The sequence below is a fragment of the Chinchilla lanigera genome, unplaced genomic scaffold (genome assembly GCF_000276665.1).
Source record: "Chinchilla lanigera isolate Chin_1 unplaced genomic scaffold, ChiLan1.0 scaffold00014, whole genome shotgun sequence".
Classification (NCBI taxonomy): domain Eukaryota; kingdom Metazoa; phylum Chordata; class Mammalia; order Rodentia; family Chinchillidae; genus Chinchilla; species Chinchilla lanigera.
In genome coordinates, this window is record NW_004955415.1 from 11,471,860 (window position 1) to 11,489,423 (window position 17,564).

The 17,564-nt window shown below is 48.5% G+C and overlaps 1 protein-coding gene across 1 annotated transcript in view; it reads right to left on the reverse strand.

Moving 5' to 3' along the window:
- Positions 1–17,429, reverse strand: part of LOC102027173 — a 175,582-nt gene extending 158,153 nt beyond the window's left edge. Inside the window, exon 1 of the mRNA XM_013512123.1 lies at positions 17,250–17,429. Coding sequence (XP_013367577.1) covers positions 17,250–17,326 — 77 coding nt within the window. The 5' untranslated portion in view covers positions 17,327–17,429. The remainder of the gene's footprint in view (positions 1–17,249) is intronic.
- Between the last annotated feature and the right edge of the window lie 135 nt (positions 17,430–17,564).

Consider the following 17,564-nt stretch of genomic DNA (forward strand, 5'->3'; position numbering starts at 1 on the left):
AAAAAAAAAAAAAAAAAAAAGCCAGGGATCACAGCACACAGTCACCACTCCCAAGGCCCAGTCCCCCTACCCGCTCCTCCAGAGCTTCGCCTACGCACCCCACCCGATGTCCCGCTCAGCTCCCCAAGTCCACGTACGGAGACAGGAGCTCTCACCTACTTGCCGGCTCTGGGTTCCAATGGCCAGTTAGAAAACTCTCTTTGCATTGTTTTGCTGATCCTTACATGTGAAGCAGCCCCGAACTACAGAGTCATGAAGGTGAGCCCAGGCCACTGTAGCTGAGACAGGAGGAAACAAAAGAAACCAAACACAAACACAGCTTCTTTCTGACAGCCGCACACCTCTGAGCAGCTCGCAGCTGGACTGTACGCAACAAGGTGGCACCATTCCTTCTTCTCCTGCCTTCCCAGGGCCAGCCAGGGGCCTCAGCGCGCTCCTCAGCACTGCTCTGCTGTCCTGTGACTGCCTCGAGCTTGTTTCCCCCACAGAGTAAGCGCTTCAGAACATCTGCACACAGGCTGGTCCGGACTTTCCAGGCCCTCCTGGGCTGTGTGTTAGGGAGGGGAAGAGGCCTGGTGGCCCTCACTTGGATTTGGTCCCTGCAGGCCTGAACTTTGTTTCCTGACCCATAAAGCGATGCGAACAATGGTACCTGTATCATAGAGTTCTTACAAAATTAAATGTGGATTTGAACCCAATATGGTCTAGAGTTAGAACTCTTTATATAACATCAGATTATCTTGTCCAGCTCTCTGAAAATGGAAAGTGATTGCTTTAGCTTCTGACAATGTGGTGGCCCAAGAAACCTGGATAATGTGACAGTTCAGTGGAAAAAAATCCAAAGTATTGAATAAAGTGTATCATATTTTTCCCCAAAACAACGAATTGCTGACCAACCTCCCCCGCCAAAAAAAAAGAAAGAAAAGGATTATGAAGAGGCTAAAAAATAAATGAAAAGAGGAATTCTGGAACACAAGAGGCAAGGCAGATTTGGACTAAAGGTTTCTGCCAAAACTTGATGACCTGAAGCTCTTCTTATTTTGTTTCATTATTATCATTACTTTTTTGTCTTTTTGAGACAAGGTCTCACTATGCAGTTCAGGCTGGCCTTGAGCTCACTTTGTAGCCCAGGATGGTCTCTAACTTGCAATGATCCTCCTGCCTCAGCCTCCTGAGTGCCAGGATTACAGGTGTGTGCCACCACGCCTGGCTTGAAGCTCTCATTTTGATGAGTATAGAATGTATGTCTGGGGTGGGAATGTAGCCCAGTGGTAGAGTGCTTGCCTAGAGTGTGTGAGGCCTGGGCTTCAATCCTTAGCACTATAAAATTAAAGAAAGAAGTGAGAGGGGCTGGGGATTTAGCTCAGCGGCACAGCGCCTGCCTGGCAAGGGCAAGGTTGTGAGTTCAATTCCCGGTACTGGAAAAAACAAAAACCAAAACAAAACAAAGAAAGAAGTGAGGAGGACAGAGATAAAATTCCTTGGAGAAGGTATGGAATTTAACAGAACAAAGTGCCCACAATACATCATTCTCTCTGTGAATAAAGAATTAAATCCATGCCACAGAGGGACTATCAAGGAAATTTGTTTGACCAACCTTGATACTGGCTGAGGGAAGAAAAAAAATCTCCCCTAAAAACTACTTGCCAGCCTTCCCAGGAGTTGGTCCTCTGATTCATACTACCTGTATCCTAGGTGGTTCAAGAACTCGCAAGCAGAAAGTTTAATTTAATGAGCTCTTAATAGGAATAAATTCTAGCAACTTGTATGAACCAACACAAATCCTCTCCAAATGATGAAATTTCAATCCGGGTTCATTTCAGCCCAAAGTTAAAAATCAGAACACGCAAGAAAACAAGGGACCATGAGTGATAGCCTGCAGAAACAACAAGCAGCATGATTAGACCCACAAAATCACGACAGACTTTTTTAAAAATGGTGCTGGGCCTGAACCCAGGGCTGGGTAAGCATTCTACCACAAAGCTCCACCACTAACCCCAGGCCCAGAAAAGTATGAGATAATAGAAATTATTAAGTACAGAACACAACTAGGTATTTATATTTCAAAACATAAATGTGAAGCTTAAATATAGAAGTATAAAAACAAGTGGAAAAAAAGCTAGGATTTGTTAAATAGTAGATTTGACATATTGTTAAAAATAGATTTCATAGCAGCAAACAATGGCACATGCCTGCAATCCCAGCACTCTGAGAGGCTGAGACAGGAATTCCAGCTCAGCCTGGCCAAGTTATCCAGAGACTGTCTCACTCACTCACTCAATCAACCAATCAGAAAAATTAAGGGTGAAGCAGGAGGATCATTGCAAGTTCAAGACCAGCCTGGGCTACAAAGTGAGCTCAAGGCCCACCTGAACTGCATAGCAAGACACTGCCTCAAAAAGAAAAAAAAAAAAAAAAGAAAGAAAGAAAAATTAAAAGGGCTAGGGCACGGCAGTGCACACCTGTAATCTCAGCACTCGGGAGGCTGAGACAAGAGGATCACCACAAGTTTGAGGCCAGGTAGGCTACACAGTGAGTTCAAGGCCAGCCTGAACTAAAATAGCAAGGCCTTGTCTCAAAAAATGTAAAATAAATACATAAACAAATAAGAAAGGGCGGGGGAGGGTGCAGCTCAGTATAATAGCCCTAGGTTCAATTCCCAGTGCCACAGAAGAAGAAAGAAGGGGGGAGGGGAGGGGGAAGGAAGGAATAGAAAAGAAAATGAAGAGTGACATGTGTGACACCAGGCAATGCAATGAGATGGCTTAGTACCTATTTCACTGTTTACAGAAGCTGAGAAGGTATTTGAAGAGAATCAGCAGAGACTTGAGTGAGGTGAGTGAGGCGTAAAACTTAGGGATACAACTCTATACAGTACGTACTCTCAAGGGGGACTCGACATTGCAGAACCTCAAGGATGAGCACCTCTCACCTTTGCTGGCCCAGATTCCTCCCTAGTTTTACACTAGGCCTGGCCCTGCAGAGAATTTCCTAGAATGCTGCTCATCAAAATGTGGGCCCAGAAATCCCAAGAAACAAAGAATAAATGCACACCTAGATACATCACAGTGAAACCGCAGCAGGTGTGAGGCCAATCAGAAACTCCGGAGCTGGGCATGTTCTAGCTCAGTGGTAAAGTGGTACAGCACATGCCTGGCACGTGTGAGGTCCTGGATTCCAGTCCCAGAGTGGCAAACAAAAAGGGACAAACAGAACATAAGACATCTCTGGGGAGCTTCCGGCCCCCAGTCTCAGACTAGTACTGACCCTTGATCTCTCTTGCTGTGGGGCTTCCAGCATCCCGCACTGCTCAGCAACTGAACCTTTCAGCACAGGGACAGCCACGGGGGACACTCCCACCTCTGAGCCTTTGAGGCTGCCTGATAACTCCTCCTGCGCGTACTTCCATATACGTAATCTTTTCTTTCCTTTTTTTTTTGAGACAGGGTCTCACGATGCAGTTCAGGCTGGCCTTACACTCACTTTGTAGCTCAGGCTGGCCTCGAACTCGCAATGATCCTCCTGCCTCAGCCTCCCAAGTGCTGGGATTACAGGCGTGCGCCACCAAGCCCAGCCTACGTAATCTTTTCTATTGATTCTGTTCCTCTTGAGAACCCTAACCAGTCCAATACAGAAGATATGAGCAACACTATCAACTAGCTTCACCTAGTTGCCACTATCCCCAAGTGCCTAGTACCTTTTACCCCAAATAAGCAAAATGTACAATCTTTTAAAGAGTGCCTGGATATGTACCAATAAAAACCATTTGTTTGGCTATGAAACAAGTCTTAAAAAAAGAAAAAGAAAAGAAGACAGAAGCTGGGCGTGGTGATACATGCCTATAATCCCAGCACTTGGGAGGCTGAGGCAGGAGGATTGTTCCAAGTTTGAGGCCAGCCTGGGCTACAAAGTGAGTTCAAGGCCAGCCTGAACTGCATAACGAGACCCTGTCTCAAAAAGACAAAAAGAAAAAAGACAGAAATCTAATTTAGGAATTTTCACTACTTAAAATAATACAAGCAGTCGGGCATGGTGGTGCAGGCCTGTAATCCCAGCACTCAGGAGGCTGAGGCTGGAGAGTCACCATAAATTCAAGGCCAGACTGGGCTACAAAGTGAGTTTAAGGCCAGCCTGCACTGCAGAGCAAACCCTATCTCAAAAAGACCAAAAACAACAACAACAACAAAAAAACAAACGGGGGCCTGGGATATATATAGCTCAGTGGCATAAGTGCTTGCCTGGCAAGCCCGAGGTCTAGTTTGATTCCCGGTACAAAAAATAAATAAATAAAATAAAACAAGCTGCTGGCTATGGTGGTATAGGCCTGTCATCCCAGTACTTGAGAAGCTGAGGCAGGAGGATCACCTTGAGGCCTGCCCATACTACATAGCAAGATCCTGTCTCAAAAAATTGAGAAAGAAAGAAAGAAAACTGAAATGTAGGGCTCTGCATTGAAAAGGCAGTTTTTCTGACTCACTAGAAAATAGAATCCAGCAATCTACGAGTATTACAAGTAACAGTGGAGTTAGGTTAAATTATGATGGGAAAAATAACTCCCAACCTGTTAGACGTCAGATGTACAAGTCTGTGATCTCACAACATCAAGGAAGGAAGTCCCGAAGCAAAGGCGGAGTTAGGACAATTCCGTTGGAAAGAATAGCTCCTGGGTTTCCAGGAGGGTCCCGACCGGGTGGCCCACGGCCTCTCAGTCCAGAGCGATGAGGACGCAGATACGCAGAGCACAGGAATCGCTGTTGTTTAGGGGCCGCCTATCACCGGTGGCTCTGTGGATTTAAAATGACCAATTGGAACTCAGGCCGTCAAACCCAGTTCTTCAACACGTAAGGTTTAATGGAAACTGGGATTTGAGAGAAAAATTGGTTATTTTGCATTTTAAATTCCGCGCAACCCGGGCGTTTAGGGAGGGGCAGCACCGAGGCGGCTGCGGAAGTTCACCCTGGGTCCAAGCCGCTGCTCGCCCGTCTCTGTTCCAGTGGCGGCCGTACAACTGCTCACGCAGCTCTCAGGCCCTGCCCCTCGCCAGCCGCCTCACTCATAAGCTAACTAAATAAACTATTCTTACAAACGACGACTGAGCGCTTCGCCTGCTTTACCCAGCCAGTGTGGTGTCTCCGTGAAGTCACACAGAACAAAGCTCTGAGGAGAGTCTCGGCACTATTTGCAGAGGAGCTGCAGAGCTGGTGCGGCAGCCCAGAACTAGAAAAAACAGGGCTCCATTATTGTCACTCCTGAAACCCAAGGGCAAGATGGGGGTGGGCAGCTGCCACAATCCAGGCCAGCCCTCTCCAATGCATTTCTCACACCATGCTGCCAGATGAGCTGTAGCCCAGGTTGGCCTTAAACTTGCAGCGATCCTTCTGCCTCAGCCTCCTGAGTTCTGGGATTACAGGCGCGCCCCATCACACCTTGCTATCTAGCTCAGGGTGCCCTTGAACTTATTGTGTAGCCCAGGCTAGGTTCAAACTTGTGGCAATGTTCTTGCCTCAGCCTCTCAAGTGCTGGGATCAAAGGCATGCACCACTATGCCCGGCTTCAGATGAGCTCTTAAAATTCAAATTAGAGCTGGGTGTGGGTGGTAGCTCACACCAGTAACCCCAGCTGAGAGACTGAGATGGGCCAGGCCTAGGCTAACCTGGCAGGCACAGGGAGTGGCTCCCTATTCTTGGCCCTCCAGACTGAGAACAAAGGCAGATGACTGGAGCACCCGAGGTGAGGTTTGGGGCTGAGGTGTGGCTAGGGGAGGAGAGCATTTGCCTAGCAGGAGGGAGACCCTCTGTTCCAGCCCAAGATCTTCAAACAAAGAGCCTTTCCAAGGGGCAAGTGATGGCCAAGGCCACAGCCCACTGAACTCTGCACATCTGGGCCAAGTGAGGCCGATGGAATGGAGTTTGGTGGATTCCAGATAATTGTTGCTAAGCTCAGAGAAAACCCTCTGCCTGAAAACCCCCATTTGGGAAATGGAGTAAAGAGCACTTCCTCTTATTATCAGAACCTACATCCTGCCCTCTGCCTTGACTGACTTCACACACAGACGGTAATGGCTCTCTGCCTTGGCTTCCTCAACAGGGACAAAGATTTTTAGGTTCTTTAAGGGCATCAATAATATCTCTAAAAGCAGAAGCAGCAGAGCCCTCTGCTTAAAATCCTCCAAAGACTTCCCATTGATCGTGAAGGAAAGCACAGACTATTTACCACAGGTCTTAAGGCCGTCCGTGGCCAGGTCACTGCCTATTTCTGCTGTCATCCTCGGTCCAGGAGCTCCAGAAGGACCAACTTCCTTCCTGTCCACATCCGCCACGCTCACAGCCACCACGTGGCCCTCGCCCAGCTCCCCCTGCTGCCCGGGTGCTCATCCTGCGGGTTGCCCTGGCTGTGCCTCCTCAGCATCTGTGACCAGATGTCTGTCAGCTGAGTCACCACCACCCTGACTTCCCACTCCTTTAGTCCCACTGCTCGGTCACAATACCGTGTTTTACTGCCTCAATAGCATATCGTATATGACTATATGAAACTGTTTTAATGATCTGTTTGCACAGCCCTCAACTGTGTTCCCTAACTGAACACACATTCCAGGACTAAGCCTCATCCTGGCTTCTCAGCACCCAGAATAGACATGTTCCGGTGAACATGTCTCGGCTATAGGAGTGGGTGAAGCACCCTATGGAATAAGAGCTACTAGGGGCTGGGGATTTAGCTCAGAGGCACAGCACCTGCCTGGCAAGCGCAAGGTCGTGAGTTCGACTCCCGGTACCAGAAAAAAACAAATCAAAACCAAAAAAGGAGTAAGAGCTACTAGACTTAGACTGCATTGCAGATGATGGGCCTGTGGCTGGGTGACGTGGGGTGTCCTGCCCAGGATCACAGAGGGAGTAGGGAGGGACAGGAGCTCAGGGATAGCTGAATCCGGCCTGGCTGGCTCAGAGACTCTGGACTACTGCACACACACAGCTCATTCCTGTCTGACGTCAGGAAGCCTCCCTTCCGCTGCCCTGGGACTCATTCTTTGCACGTGACCTGGCTCAGGAGCTCCACAGCAAGGAGGCACTGATAAAGCACTGCAGGGAACAGGAACTGGCACGATCATGATCATTTTGGACAGCTGCTTGGAAACTCCTACTAAAGCTGAATCAGTCCTCAGTATTAAACCGACACAGGGCTGGGGATTTAGCTCAGTGGCAAAGCGCCTGCCTGGCAAGCGCAAGGTCGTGAGTTCAGTTCCTGGTACCGGAGAAAAAACAAAACAAAACAAAACAAAAAAAAAAACAGACACCCAAGTGTGTGTTCAACAGAAGTCATACATAGGAGCAGCGGTAACCATCAAACCCAGCTCCGCACAAGCTGGACAAGTGCTCTACTGCGGAGCTCCACTCCATTTTTTTTTTGGTACCAGGAATTGAATTTATGACCTCAGGTTTACCAGGCAAGCGCTTATGCTGCTGAGCTACACCCCTAACCCCTCCACTCCACCTTAAAAGCACTTATGTTTATTTATTTGTTTAGTTTTTTTTTTTTGAGACAGGGTCTCTCTGCGTAGTCCAGACGGGCCTTGAACTTACTATGTAACCCAGGCCAGCCTCAAACTCAAGGCAATCCTCCCTGCCTCAGCCTCCCAGGTGCTGGGATTACAGGCCTGCACGACCACACCTAGCAATTTGTTTACTTATTTTAAAAATATTTTGGGGCTGGGGATTTAGCTCGGGGCTTGGGATTTAGCTCAGCAGCACAGCACCTGCCTGGCAAGTAAGTGCAAGGTCCTGAGTTCAATTCCCAGTACCGGAAAAAAGCCAAAAAAAAAAATTTTTTTTTTTTTTTTTTTTGTGGTACAAGGGAGTGAACCCAGGAGGAGCCTTGTATTGTGCTAGATCCCCAGCCCTTTTTTACTTTTGAGAGTCCCTGTAGGTAGGCCAGTCTGGTTCGAACTTGAGATCTTCCTGTCTCAGCCTCCTAGAGTACTGGGGTTATAGGCATGTGCCACCATGCCTGATTGAGAAGCAGGATTCTTAATGAAACAACACAGAAAACAGTCTAAAAGTCCAGTAATAGCTGGGTGTGGTGGCACATACCTGTAATGCTAGCACTGGGGAGGCTGAGGCAGGAGGATTGATGCGAGTTCAAGACTAGCCTAGACTACAAAGTGAGTTCAAAGCCAGCCTGAACTGCACAGTGAGACCCTGTCTCAAAAAGACAAAAAAATTTAAAAAATTAGAAAGTCCAGTACTAGTAGAATGGATAAATATAGTCTATCCCATACTGGAATATTACATAGCAATACAAATAAAACTACCACTACATGCCACAGTATGAATGAATTCCTCTCTTGTACACCCAAAGTGTATGCTGTATAATCTCAATTAGAGGAAGATAACCAGCAGCGTAAAAAGCCAAGAGCATGCTTGTCCTTGTTGGTGGGGTAGGAGTGGGGAGCTTGGTTAGGGACAGGGAAGGCACAAACAGGGTTTTCACAGTCTAGGATAAGGAAGCAAAAAAAAGTCTTCTCTCCACCTTCCAGGCTTTTTGGATGAACTAGAAATTAAATTGACATAAAATAGATTAAAAACTTACAATGTAAGACAGAAAAACTTCATTATACACGCACACGTAAGAGTCCCACAGAATGACACTTGAAGACTGCTCAATGATTGAAAAAAAATTTATAGCACATCCTGGGTCTCAGAGAGGAATGGGGGTTGGGTGTAATGACGCATACACACAATCCCAGCACTTGGGAGGCTAAGGCAGGAGGAATTCACCATGAATTCGAGGCCAACCTAGGCTACATAGTGAGACCTTGTTACCAAATGAATTAAAAAAAAAAAAATTAAAAAGAAAGGAATAATAGGAGCCTGAGGCTTGGTGAACAAGGCCACCGTACTATGCAGATCAATTCTCAGACACTGGAAGTTGTCAGGAGCAGCCATCTTCCTGATACAAAAACCCTTACTAATGTATGTTCCTTTTCAGATGTGAATTTTCTTACAGTAGACAGCCTTTCATAGCTACTCCTGTGTCTGGGGTTTCCCCAGATAATGAGCCCAAAATGTGCCAAAGAAGTATATTTTGGGGGGGCATATTTGGGTCCTTTATAGACATATTTTAGGGTGGTATATCCTGAACCCCAGCTGGTACATTTATTTTCTGATCTGGATCCTGGTTCCTTAGGCGAGTTTGCTTTGTATCATATAAAAAGTGGGCTTTTTTTTTTTTTTTTTAAGATAATCTCACTATGTAGTTCAAACTAGCCTTGAACTAATCCTCCTGCCTCAGCCTCCCCAGTGCTGGGATTACCTTGGCAGGTATAAACAGGCCAAAGACGGTTGCAAAATTGTTCCTGGCGCCCGAAGCTGGTACACTTGGCTGTCTGTTCCACAGAGCCCCAACGAAATCCCCTGGAAGAGGCCAGAGTGTCCTGAAGCAGGAATGTGCAGCCCCGGCCTAGCCCCAAGGTGTCCACGCTTCTGGAAGGCGCCCGTGTGCCTGCCCCAGGGCCTCCGCACTCAGGATGGCCACCTGCCTTTTTCCAGGCTCCTGCTCCTCGGCCTTCAGACTGCTCAGACAGGCTCACCCTGACCTCCAGAAAGGGGCCATCTCCTCTCCCAGCCTCTGTCTCTTTAGTACGTCCTTCGTAGATTTGACTGATATCCGAAATTCTTACTGTTTGAGCATTTACTGTCTATTATCTGCTCCTCTCTTTAGACTCCGCTGTATGAGGGCAGGGGTTCCTCGAACTCACTCACTTCTGTGTACTCAAGGTCTGGCCTGGTGCCTACCTAGAATGTGCAGAAATATTGGTAGAATGTGCAGAAATATTGGTAGAATGAGCGAATGAGTGAACGGACAAATGTAGTGGGATGAATGGAAGGAAAGGGTAGCTGAACCTCCCACTGTCAAGTCAGAGAGAAGGGTCCAGCCCCCTCCTTGGCACGGAGAGTGAAAGTCAAGGTCAGGCCTCCAGAAAGCCGCTGCCTCCCCCCCTCCCCCGCCCAGTGCAGGCGGCAGTCTTTACTGGTGTCCTCCTCTGAGTCCCATTCTGTTACAAGGAGACTTATGGGCTGTTCACAGAGCCACCTCATGGAGTTAGAATCACCACTGTGCCCCATGTATACATTAGAATGAGGCTGTAGAAGATCAGTAATTCGCCTAAGATCCTTCAACAATGAAGTCTGCCTGTGGAGGCGCCAAAGCCAGCTTTCCTCAACCTCTGCGTCACCTGAGCATTCAAGGACTGAGGGCACTGCTCAGCTGGGCTGGACTGGGCTTTTTCTTCTTCCTTCCTTCCTTCCTCCCTCCCTCCATCCTTCCCTTTCTTCCTTTCCTTCTTGTTAGATAGGGTCTTGTTAGGCAGTTCAGGCTGCTCTTAAACTTGCTATGTATCCCAGGCTGGCCTTGAATCCTCAGCAATTCTCCTGCCTCAGCCTCCCCAGTGCTGGGATTACAGGCATGTACCACCACGCCTAGCTTTTTTTCCTGCTTGTATTTTATGTGAATTTGACACAAATTTGAACTGTGCCATAAAAATATATTCATAAAAATCCTGATTCTGTTACCAAAGCTGGTAGAATGCAAATCTTACTTCACATTCATACCTACAAGGAAATCACTCTTGAATTATGTGAGGTCTTCAAGAATGCTTTTTTCATACAATATTCACTGCTATGTTCAGCACAGTGAACACAAAGGCTCTTCCAAGAAGGGCTAGGAAGAGAGCAGAGACCTGTATCTACAACCCAGGTGAATCTTTCAATTTTTTTTTGGGGGGGGGGGGCTTTTTGAGACAGGGTCTCCCTGGCCTTGAGCTCGCTTTATAGCCCAAGCTAGTCTCAAACTTGCAACAATCCTTGTGCCTCAGCCTCCCAAGTGCTGGGATTACAGGTGTGCGCCACCATGCCCTGTGTCTTGGTCACTTTTCTCTGGTTGCTGGGACAAAATACCCAACGCCCAAAATGAAGGAAGGAAAGGTTTATTTGGCTCACAGTTTGTGGAGGTTTCAGTCCATACTTGGCTGGCTCCCAGGCAGAAGGTAGCAAAGCAACAAGAGCAAAGGGGGGAATGGCAGCCGAACAGCAAACAGCCAGAGCAAAATGGAGGAATGGCAGCAAGCAGCTTCTTTCCCTGCCTTACTTTGTAAACAGGCTACCCCCAGGTAAGGATCTCCATGCCCTCCTCTTCCACAGGCTCAGAATATATACAAAGTAAGCACCCTGGCTTCCTGCTGAGTCACTTAGCCAAACCTCCAGACTCCCCAAGTTGACACAATGTATCAACCATAACACCCTGCTTTAAAATTCCTGTTTCATATAACTAGAGGACCATAGAAATAGCTGTATAGCTAACTCTGAGCTAAGTTATTTGAAAACCATTTAGTACTCACTGAACCCTCTGAAGATGCTGCAATGTGTATCCCCCTTTGGAAGGGATGTGGCAGTGGAAGCTTGAGGAGAACAAAAATTGTGTGCCCAAACATGGTGGTGCATACCTGTAGTCCCAGCACTCTGGAAGGCTGAGGCAGGAGGATCCCAAATTTGAGGCTAGTCTGACCAACTTAATGAGACTCTGTCTCAAAATAAAAATTGGAAAGTTGTCGGTGGAGGATGACAAGAAATATAGCTCAATGCTCCCTGTGTTCAACCCCAGGTACTCTCCCTGCAAAAGAAAAAAAATTTCATAAACTCAACAAGTGCTTAACACCCTGCCCCTACATGGACACAAGGGAAGCAACGGTATGGATGGTACATTCCGCATTAGATCATGCCCGGCATTGGTGGCGCACACCTGTAATCCCAGCTGGGAGGCTGGGGCAAAAGGATCCTTGCGATTTCGAGGTCAGCCTAGGCTACAAAGTGAGCGTAAGGTCAGCCTGAACTGCATAGTGAGATCCTCTCTCAAAAAAAAAAAAAAAAAAAAAAAAAAAAAAGGTCACAGTCTGCTACCACTGATAATCAAGTATCTGCATGGGTTAGGGTTGAGTCAACCCTTTGGTCCACTATTAAAGATAGCCATACAACCAAAAATACAACTTTTGCCCTGCAAAACTTGCAAATATTAGCAATGATAGCTGCAGTATACTTGTTTTAAATTTTTTTATTAATTTAGAGAACTTTTGATGTATTTCATTTTTGTGCTAGGGGTTTAACCCAGGATCTCAAACATGCTAAGCAAGCACTCTACCACTCAACTGTATCTCCCAGCCTGTCTTTGCATTTTAGGCTGCATTTCTTTTGAGTTTTGACATGCAGATAAATAGGTTCCTTTCAAATTCTCATTCTAGCCGGGCGTGGTGGCACACGCCTGTAATTACAGCACTCAGAAGGGTGAGGCAGGAGGATCGTTGCGAGTTCAAGACCAGCCTGGGCTACAAAGTGAGCTCAAGGTCAGCCTAAGCTGCATAGTGAGACCCTGTCTCAAAAAGACAAAAACAAAAAAACAAAATCAGATTCTCATTCTTTGCATCAAAACAACTGGGTATGTTGAATAATCATCTAGCACGAGCACATTACTAGATGATCACGTGCCAGGTGGTAGGCTATCTAAGGGCCTTATGTGTATTACCCTGGTCCAGCTTCACTCAGTCTCTGGTATTACAGATGGTGAAACTGTGGCACACAGTTTGAATAACTTTTCCCAGGCTCTGTATACTTGGAAGGTAGGATCATCCCCTGCAGCCCGAGGTCAGTGTCTGCATACCAGTTTTTCAAGGTCTGCAGTCCCCAAAGCTGAAACAGCCAAACATATGGAAGCACAAAGCTCAGAGGGAGGGTGCTTTAACCTCTGGTTTCAACACCCCGCTTCTCCTGGAATGATGGGGGTGGCTGGCCTAGGCTCAGTCCCTGCAGTGCGCCCCGAAGCTCCACCCTGCTTCGAAGCTTCTACCACTAACATAAACTGAGCCTGGCTGAGTCTGCTCTGCAGCTCAGAGTTCCAGGGAAGCCTCCCATGCCCCAGGCTGTGTCCCTCCTTTGCACCCTCCATGCACTACTGAAGTTAACTGTAATTAAATCACCCTTTGATCAACTATTTGTTTAATGTCTATCTCTCATACCTGACTATAAACAGTAGCAGTTCTAGATTTTCTACCTAGGAGGGGTGAGGTGATCCAGGTGGGTGGGGGTTTGTTTCCACTGCTTAGTACGGGAGGAAGGTTGGGAAACGGTCATTGAATGTAGAAATGCATGAATGTGCTGATGCAGATTAGAGAAGCCAAGCTCGTCCAACCCTCGCTTCTCCACTCCCTCACCCCCCTGGCACACCACTGACTGGAAGCTCCATGGGGGAAAAAAATACCTGGTCCCTTTTGCCACTGTAAGTACTTGGCACTGTGCCTGGTACCCAGGAAGTGCATGATAATGTCTTTGTGGAATTAATACATAAAGGAAATTGAATTCTTGAACTTGTTATCGGAAAAAGAGGGATGATGCTTGTGTATGTGTGTGTTCTTGCGGGGGGTGGGGGGCAGTGGGGACTGAACCAAGAGCTTTCACACTGAGCTACATGCCCCTTTTAAAAAAAATTTTTTTTTGTCTTTCTTTTTAAGACAGTTTCACTATGCAGTTCAGACTGGCCTTGAACTCCCAAAGATCCTCCTGCCTCAGCCTCTTGAGGGTTGGGATTACAGGTCTGCAGCCACCACACCCAGCTTTTTCTTTTTTGGTACTGGGAATTGAACTCATGACCTTGAGCTTGCCAGGCAGGCAATGTGCTGCTGAGCTATACCCCAGCTTTTTTTTTTTTTTTTTCTGAGAAAGGGTCTTGCTATGCAGTTCAAGCTGGCCTTGAGCTCACTTTGTAGCCCAGGCTGGCCTTGAACTTACAACAATCCTCCTGTCTCAGCCTCCAGAGTGCTGGGATTACAGGCGTGCGCCACCATGCCCGGCTATCCCCAGCTTTTATATCTCTCTTTTTTTTTGTTTGTTTTTTTTTCCAGTACCGGAAATCGAACTCATGACCTCGCACTTGCTAGGCAGGTACTGTGCCGCTGCGCTAAATCCCCAGCCCCTATTCCCAGCTTTTAAAAAAATTCTTGAGACGATCTTACTAAATTGCTCAGGATGGATTTGAATTTATGATCCTCCTGCCTCAGCCTCCCAGAGTGCTAGAACTACAGGCATGCACAACCATGCCTATTTTGTTTTGTTTTGAAGTGCTGGGGCTCAAATGCAGAGCTCCAGCATGACTGGAGAATCTCCTACCGTGGAGTACACTCCGAGACCCCCAAGGACACCAGGACCCAGCTTTTAAAACAGCAGCACACATGCAAATGCACTGAGCACTAGACTGGCAACAGTAAGTGCTCCACAAATAATCTGCCACTGAATTTGAATTCTTGCCTCTCCTCACTCCCACTAACTCATCTCTCAGGTTCCAGGGCTGCATAGCCAGCGGCTTTATACAAGAACAAAGCCCAGAACTGAACCCACTCCACCCCCTCCCCCACGATCTGGTGGGGGTGAAGGCATTTATACCGGGTTGGGGAGAAAAGACTGTCATTATCCCAGGCAGGAATGCAAGGCTGTTAAGACTTTTCTCTAGCAGCAAAGTTTACACAGTACCTCCTCAAAGACATTCAGTACCTTTGGAATTAACATTAGCTGCCGTAGGAGAAAATAAAAACACAAAACCCAGCATCATCCTACCAGCTGCAATCCGCAAGAGCGAACACAGAGCTTTCCACCTTAGTGAAGGTTTCTCAACAATTCCGTCATCTTTCATTCTGGCGCCTCACGCCCCTCCCCCTGCACCACTGGCTGCACAGTTGCTAGGGGTTTAACAAAACCACAGTGTGCCGCATCCTGCTTAAAACCCTTCAGAAGATGTACCTGACCTCACCAGGTTCACTTCAACCTTGCTTCTCAAGCTTTGCCTAACAGCAATGAAAGAGACCTTCTGTCTGCCCTGCCCCCCATATGCTAGGCTTCTTCCGAAGCGGAGCCTCCTCTCATACTGCCAGGGCCCGAGATGCTGAGATGTCTCCTTCGGGCTCGCACTGCAGTGTTCAGTGTGAACTCACAACCACAGGCCCCCTCTCACAGGGACACTCGCCAACGCCTAAATCAAAATCCTTTCTCTGGTCCTCACACCCTCTACGCATGTTGATTTTTTCCTCTGAGCACTTCTAGCCTCAGATGGTGGTGTATCTCCTAAAAAGACTGAGCTTCACATGTTCAGGGAGAGCATATCTCTCACCATGAGTCCCTGGAGTCACTGCAGCACAATATGAATGAATTTTTCACAACTGCTACCCCGAACCGCATCTAGGTTTAGGCTCCAAGCTGGACAAAAAAACGGCCTCGGTGCCCTCCTAGGCGCTCGGCTTAGACGGTACCTAAGGCCCTCTCAGCCGAACTGGGGACTGAGAGCCTCTGCTGTCCCCACCTTGGGCTGGCATCTCAACTCCTCCTTCAGGAGAGCTGGGAATAAAGACCATCAAGTGGAATCCTGTCTTGATTCTTGGCTGATTCCTCTAATAAAGAAAACAGAACAGCAGCCTCTACCCCACTGTCCACACTCCACAGTTAAAAAAATAAAAGTCTTCCTTTATTCCCACTTTGTAATAGAGCAAGCAACATGGGTAAGCATGGGCTGGGAAAACTCGTCGTTCTCCAACTGCTTCAAATGACACACAAGAAACAGTAACGTTTTAGATTCGCCAAGCTGAGAAGGGCAGGGAACAGTAGAGAACCTGGCTGTAAAGGTCTAGAAAATTAGCAATACAATTTACTAGGGTTTCCGTTTATTACATTCAAGAGCCCTGGCCTCAATTTTTAACAAATGGAAACTGTAACACTGAATTTCAATACCCTTAAAGGGAAGTCCTGAACAGCTGTAAAATCTTCCATTGTCCAGGTAAAAAGCTTTTCTCCTGCCTCTTGATGGAGGTCTTGGCCTTGGAAGGAAGGCACAAGTTCCCTGGGGTAGTCAGCTCTGGCCTAGGAAGCTGGGTAGGCGGTCACTGCGGAGATGAGTCTGTACGGTGAACAGGCATTTTTGACTAGGGACGCATTGACCTTGGGTTCTGATCTGAGCTGCCTGTCGCGGGAGGCCCAGCCCCAGGCCAGACCTCTGCCCGACGCTGGTAGGCTTTCTGGTTTCTCTGACGACTGCAAAGCGCAGTCTTATAGTGGCGTAGGAAGAAAAAGACAGCCTCTCTGCCTCTCCGGAAAGCCTTAAAGACACACCTTACAGGGGATTCGGGCTCGGCCCGGCTCTTATCCTTGCATCAAAGCCAACCCCTGCCCCAGTCTCCCCGGAGGCTACAGCGTCCGCCCGTTCCTGGGCGGAGCAGGGCCTGCTGCGCGGGCTCACTGCCTTCTAGGAGTCAGACCTAACGGCGGGGGCTTTTCTTTTCACTGGCTTGGGCTCCACCCCTCTGCCCCCAACCCCCGTCATTAACAGCAAAGAAAGGATCCCTGGCCATTTCCACTTCCTCTGCGGCTCGCGAGCCCTGTTATTTAATCCGCAGGCACCCGGGCAGCATCCACTGCGCAGCCGGCTCCACCCATCCACCTGGCCAGTTCTCTGCGGCTCCCGCTCCCCTTTCAGGGGAGTTGAACAGAGGCGGGGGGGGGGGGGACTGGGGAAAGCTGCCTACAGCAGCAAAAGGTCGTGGGCCTTCGGTGGACGGAGGCATCTCTGGCCAGCGTCCCGTAAGGGCTGGGATAGGAACGTGGTTAGAGAGGCGACACCTAGCCAGGGAAACAGAGCTGGCGGAAGCCCCCAACACTGCGGACAATTACACTGGGGCGGGGTCAGAGGGGACCATCAGGCGAGGGCCTAGCCTCTCACTGATTGAACAGAATCTCCCCGGGGGGTACCGGAGCCGGAAGAGGCCCCGGTCCAGCCAGTGTCCACACCCAAGAAACGGGGGAGGGGGGGAGAGGTGGTCTGCACTCACGACTCGGCCTCGGGAACCAAATCACTCGCTCAGCAACATTCTCTCCACCCTTCTTTGATATAGATGTTGAATATTTTCTTAATTTTTGGTAAATACAGTTTCAAGATCTCTCCCTTCGACGTCCCTAGGCGCCACTGATCCGCCAAAAGAAGAGGTCCCCAACAGGGGTCCTACCGCCTTCCCACCCCCTTGACTGCCTGCGGCGGGAAGAGATACCCAGATCTAGGTGTGTCCTCCCCCACCCTACTCTCAGCCCTGGATCCGGAGGCCACAGAGCCCCGCGCCCCCCAACGACACTGACGGTTCCTGCCCAGGCCCGCAGCGGCGTGAAATTGGCCTTTACCTCCTCTCGAAGGCTGGGAGGGGGTACAGCCCGTGCAGCTGAGCCAGCTGCAGCAGTCGCCGCCGCCCTCCATTCATTCAGAAAAAAAAAAAAAAAGAAGCAACAACAACCTCCACCCCTCTTTGTAAAAGAACGACGGCCCCTTGAGGAGCGAGCCAGCCCCAGCAATCACGGGTTAAGTTCTTTTCCGGCCCCCCATTCATAAAAAAAGGAGCGCAGCGCATGCGCAGGCAGGGTCTCTTATGCCCACCCATTCATAGAATCGCGGACGGCGCGCGTGCGCACTGGGTCTCCCTGCCCTCCCATTCATAAAAA